At 40.4% G+C, this 5,715-nt stretch overlaps 1 protein-coding gene across 2 annotated transcripts in view; it reads left to right on the plus strand.

Moving 5' to 3' along the window:
- The first annotated feature begins 2,280 nt into the window (after positions 1-2,280).
- hhipl2 (HHIP-like 2) overlaps positions 2,281-5,715 on the plus strand; it is a 22,278-nt gene continuing 18,843 nt past the window's right edge. For both annotated transcript variants that reach the window (XM_017412238.3, XM_017412245.3), the window contains exons 1-2: positions 2,281-2,613; positions 4,094-4,746. In XM_017412238.3, the coding sequence (XP_017267727.1) occupies positions 2,287-2,613; positions 4,094-4,746 (980 nt within the window). In that variant the 5' untranslated portion in view covers positions 2,281-2,286. The remainder of the gene's footprint in view (positions 2,614-4,093; positions 4,747-5,715) is intronic.

Here is a 5,715-nt window from a genome sequence, read left to right on the forward strand (position 1 = left end):
CACCTGTTTTGTTCTTGTCAAAAAAAAAAAAAAGAAAAAGAAACGGAGACGAAGTTCCACTTCCGGCGTCTTGTTGCTCTATCTGGCTCGTTGCTGCCACCTGTTGAGCAGATATTGTATGTGCATCATTGAAGTGCACAGTTTATGCTAGTACTTAAAGGTAACACATAGAGGGTGTAGTTCTACAACTTCTAAAGGAAGCACAAGAGTGCAGTTAAAAACAGAACATGACTTAACAGAGCCTATTTATTCATATATTATAATTCATTTGGAAGTGTTGGATGAAAGAACACAAGCATTTGAATTACTTGAATTTTGGGCAGGCTCTGTCTCAAAGTTAAGCTCTGGTAAGTGCCCATAGTCCTCAAACAAACAAACAAAGTTTATCAGAACAATGCAAACGTCTAAAGCCATCTTTAATTATCACCCACTATGAAAAGACATAGGGGAAGGAGAATGTTTTTGCTCTTGAGTATGTCTGTTACCAAAATATCTCAAGAGGCACTGGACAGATACTAATGAAACTCTCAGAAAAAAATCATTTAATGTACCTCTACAACTGATTAGCTTTTGTTATCAACTCCATTCAAAATGGCCACAAAATCCAACTGGTTTTAGAAAACACATGACTGGCTGTAACACAGTCAAGATTACAGATATTGACCTAAATTTTGCTGTGGTAGAATCTGAGACTGATCCCCAACACACATTTTGAGCACTAACAGCTTGTGTGAGGTCTTTGTTTAAAAAAATTTTCAATAACCTATTTTGGGTTTATTTTGTCTGGCTGTGGGCAGATGATCTCATGAACCACTGGACGGGTTTTAATGAAACTTTCAGGAAATAATTACTTGATGTAACTCTACAACTGATTAACTTTTGAACTGAATTTAATTTGAGATGATTAGATGGTTTCTAACGAAACAAATTTAAAGGGGGTGGGACTGTCCCCTACTCTTCCTTGGTGGAAGCCCTGGTTAGAAAGCCTGAAGAGATAAGGATCAAAACCCCTTTACTTTACTCTTTCCCCCTCAAACTGATCTTTAAGAGGAACCAAAACCACACATTTTCTATCAGATCATTTCCACTGATATGTAATTACATACCAAAACAGTAAAAAGGCTTTAGCTAACTTGAAGAAAAGAACGTTTCCCTTTTTTTTTGGCACCAGCGCAACATGGTATCAACACCTGACTCTAAGTTATGCAAAGTAAGTTCTGACATGCTGGGACAGTTTACACATCGTGGATACAGACAGACGTATGGGCAGGCCTTACAGGGAGCTCTGCCCCGAGGCATTTCAACATGAAAGTGGGACATAATTACAGTTCTGACCCTCTCAGTGTGCATGCCTCAACACTAAGCCCTGGTTTCTGCCCCTCTTTGGATAGCTGTGCGTAAAGCTCTTTGCTGGGGTTTACGGTGAAGTTAGTTTCAGGTTGGATATAGGATATTCAGCGGCGTCTTCCTGTCCTTTGACCCGGGGCTGACAGTCAGATTTCGGTCAGCTCCCTCCTCCTAAACAAGGTGGTTCACTTAGAGACCGTCAACAAAATACTGAACCAATGACACTTGGAAAAACAAAAATGAAATAGCCTCCATGTCATGTGAACATGGCCAAGAGTAAACCTTGAATTGCTTCACTAGACTGGACTAAGACTGGACTGGATTTAGCACAAATTTTACATCACCTGGTCCAAAAACATGGAAGCTATTTTAAAACATCATGACATTTTTTTAAATTAAAATATATATATATATAAAAAATGAAACACTTTAAAATCAGATAAAATTAGGTGCCTCTAATTCAGTGGTTCCCAAACTGTTTGGCTTCTGAGCTACAAAATAAGAGCATGAGAGGTTTGTGATCCAAAATACTCCCACTTAAATCAAACAAATTCTTTTTATTAAAGAAGAACATCATGACAACCCCACAACCTTAACAATACAATACCAGTTTTATTAATCATTACTGTTGCATCTATACTTTGCTGATTTTGTGGTAAAAATGTGCCATTAGCAGTCTATTTATATTTAATTTAATTTCTGGAGATCATTTAGGGACCCTCATTTCAAGTTTCATGACGCACAATGGGGTCCCGACCCCAACCTTGGGAACCGCTGCCCTATTTATTCAAGTCTCGTCCTGAAGCTCACTTCTCCGCGGTCCTCCACCAACGGTTTTTTTTTTCTTTTTTTTTGCGCACGCGTCCATACTCGTGTACATCTGCTTGCAGTATATAAAGGCAAGCACGTAGGGGAATCTGTCGGGGTTGGGCAGTAAAAATGTCAAGTGCGCGGAATGCAGCGGCCAGCCCAAGCGCTGCAGGTTGCGCGCTTTTACGCACAGCCGCGGGTGGGATTATCCTGATCTGGTTCGAGGTGATGCTCGTTACGGTCCAGCCGGCAGCCGCTCACCCTCAGTGCCTAGACTTCGAGCCACCTTTCAAGCCTCAGTGGCACCTGGAGTTTTGCACGCAGTACCAGGACTTTGGCTGCTGCGACCAGAAAACGGATAACATGATCGCGGAGAGATACTGGGACATCATCGAGCATCTGGAGAAGGCGGGTTATGATCTGTGTGAGGCCATGCTGAAGAAAATAATGTGCCAGGTATAAGGTCATTTCATCTTCATAAATCATAGTTTTCAATGCTTCCCCTGAGTTGGATTTACATAAAAATGCTTATGTAAATCCAGTGCGCAAAGTTTAAGTCAGAATAAAGCACAGCCAGAGTCATGAGATTAACTTATTGTACACTTTAGGAATTAAAAGTTTGGTTTATTTAACTTACTTATGTCAACTTTTCCACTAAAACATGGTTATTTAAATGTAAAATTCATATATATTTATATATGTACAACTTTACATATGGGTTTGTCAAAATATCATACAAAACCTTATCATATAAAAATGTTGGCTAACAACCCTAATTCTGAAAAAGTTGGAACATTATATAAAATATAAATAAAACAGAATGCTGTCATGTTCAAATCTCATACAGATATTTTGTTCACAGTAGAACATAGTAAACATACCAAATGTTTAAACTAAGAAACTGGACAATTTTTAGGAATGAATAAGGTAATTTTTTTGTGGCAGCAACACATTTCTTTAAAGTGGCTCCAGGTCCATGTTTCCTCTGTGAAGCCTCTCCTCTTCTAACATCAGTCTGTAAACATCTAGGAACTGAGGAGAGCAGCTGCTGGAGGTTTTAGAGGGAATGTTGTCCCATTCTGCTCTGATGGAGGATTGTAGCTGCTCAACAGTCCTGAGTCTTTACTGGACCTTTTGTTTCATAATGAGTCAAATGTTTTCATTGGTGAGAGGTCTGGACTGCAGGCAGGTCAGTTCAGCTCCTGGACTCTTCTACTATGAAGCCATGCTGCTGGAATGATGCAGTCTGAGGTTTAACATTGTCTGCTCCTTTCAGAGGATCTAATGCACCCCCACACCAGCGGAGGGCCCAAATATCACAGACATTCAATACTGAGCTCAGAGATTTCTACAGATTCTTGAAATGGCATGATGGGATATTCAAAGTTGTCCCAATTTTCCATTGAGAAACATTATTCTGAAATTGTTCCACCATTTTTAGATGCAGTTTTTTCACAGACTGGTGAACCTCTGCCCATCTTTACTTTTGAAAGATTCAGCCTCTATAAAATGCTCTGTTTATATCCACTCCTCTTACTGACCAGTTGCCAACTAACCTAATTAGTTACAAATTGCTCCTCCAGCTGTTTCTTATTCAGACCACTCACTTTTATGATCTTTTGTTGCCAGTGACCCAACTTATTTGAGATGTGTTACTGCCATATAATTCAAAATGACCTTTTTCCGTTTAAGACTTTTAATTTAAACATTTGATGTTCTGTTGTGAATAAAATATGAGTTCTGTTCTGCATTCTGTTTTAATTTACATTTTTCACAGCCTCCCAATGTTTTTGGAATTGGGGTTGTAGTATACATAATACTGGGTGCTAATGTGACATTTCTGCTTGACTTTTGAATGATTTGTCCAACTTTAGGCCATTGTAGCTTTATTCTGTCATCTCCATGTGCACAAAAACGTCTTATTTTCGTGATTCAGGAATGCTCTCCTTATGCTGCCCACCTGTATGATGCTGAGGATCCCTACACGCCTGTCAGAGACCTACCAGGACTTTGTTTTGGCTATTGCTCTAAATTTCACAGCAAGTGTCGCCATGTGCTCAAATATTTAACTGTGAACCAAGTGCTGCTGGACACCTCTGAGCGGGACATGTCCACATTCTGCAGCATAGTCGACCTTTCTGACCAGGACTACTGCTACCCCAATGTTCTGAAGAGTACTGACCTCAACAGCAACCTGGGACAAGTTGTGGAGGACCCCAGAGGGTGTCTGCAGCTGTGTCTGACTGAAGTGGCCAACAATCTCAGGAACCCTGTGTTGATGCTGCACAGCGGCGACGACACACACCGGATGTTCATCGCCGAGCAGGTGGGCTTTGTCTGGGTTTACCTGCGTGACGGCAGCCGGCTGGAGCAGCCCTTTCTGGATATGAGTGGGGAGGTACTGACGACACCTTGGCTAGGGGATGAGAGGGGCTTCCTGGGCATGGCCTTCCACCCCAAGTATCGACACAACGGACGGTTCTTCATCTACTACTCCATTCAGGTCAACAGCAAAGTGGAGAAAATCAGAATCTGTGAGATGAAGGTGTCCAGCTATGACATGAACATGGCTGATCCTTTCTCAGAGAGGTAATATTTGTTTCTTATGTCAAAAATGTCTTTCAACTTATATTTCCATAACCTGTAGTTTGATAGACATTTAGAGCAATGATGTATTCACTGAGATGCTGGAACAGCTCCAAAAGCTTGCATAGACTTGCTGCATATATAATTTATACTTCATAATATGTCAGGCCCTATGCATCATTGAGATTTTTACTAACCTTCACATCGAAAAACAATGTAAAATACCCACATTTACCAAATTAAATTAAAGGTCTAGCCTTTCTTTGAAGGGATGCATGTCATCGGCCACCTTTCATGGCAGAGTTTTAGATTAAGATTATTTTATCCTAAGAAATGACAGTTTCAGCTGCTTCAGTCAAACCTTGAAAATAACAATATGTGTGAACTGATGCAATATTGCAAGATGTCACACTCAGAGTACACACTGAGGATGTTTCAGTTTTACATGAAAAATGTTTTGGTTGAATATTCAAGTTAAGTTTTTTTTTTTTTTTCAATGTCTCAGACTTTGTCTGTCATCAGATGCTGCATGAAGTGTGTGTGATGTGCTTGACGTAAAGAAGCTAAAGCAGGAAAGCCTGGCTCAAAGCTTGCCTGCAGGGCGCACTGCAGTCTGAAATATGTCAGGGTTTCAATCTACAGTGTGCTGACGTATCAAGTTAAATCTCTGCAGGCTTAGTTTCTGAATTGCGAACACTTACTGTTTTGTTTTTTCTAACTCTGGAACATATTAACACCATGGAACCTTTTTCTTTAACATATTTTGCTCTTCTTCACAACTGTGTAGAAGACAGATTTTTATATAACTCACCCATCTGATGTCATGAACTCGAGTGTTTCTGTCCAGAGAGCGAAACCAAAACCACACACGGAGACGAGAATAACGGTAAGTGAGTTTATTTACATGTGCAGCTATATACAGTGGTCGGAGTCTGGAGGAGTCTGCAAGATAAGGAGAGCGGGGTGAGTCTC

Source organism: Kryptolebias marmoratus, linkage group LG10 (genome assembly GCF_001649575.2).
Source record: "Kryptolebias marmoratus isolate JLee-2015 linkage group LG10, ASM164957v2, whole genome shotgun sequence".
Classification (NCBI taxonomy): domain Eukaryota; kingdom Metazoa; phylum Chordata; class Actinopteri; order Cyprinodontiformes; family Rivulidae; genus Kryptolebias; species Kryptolebias marmoratus.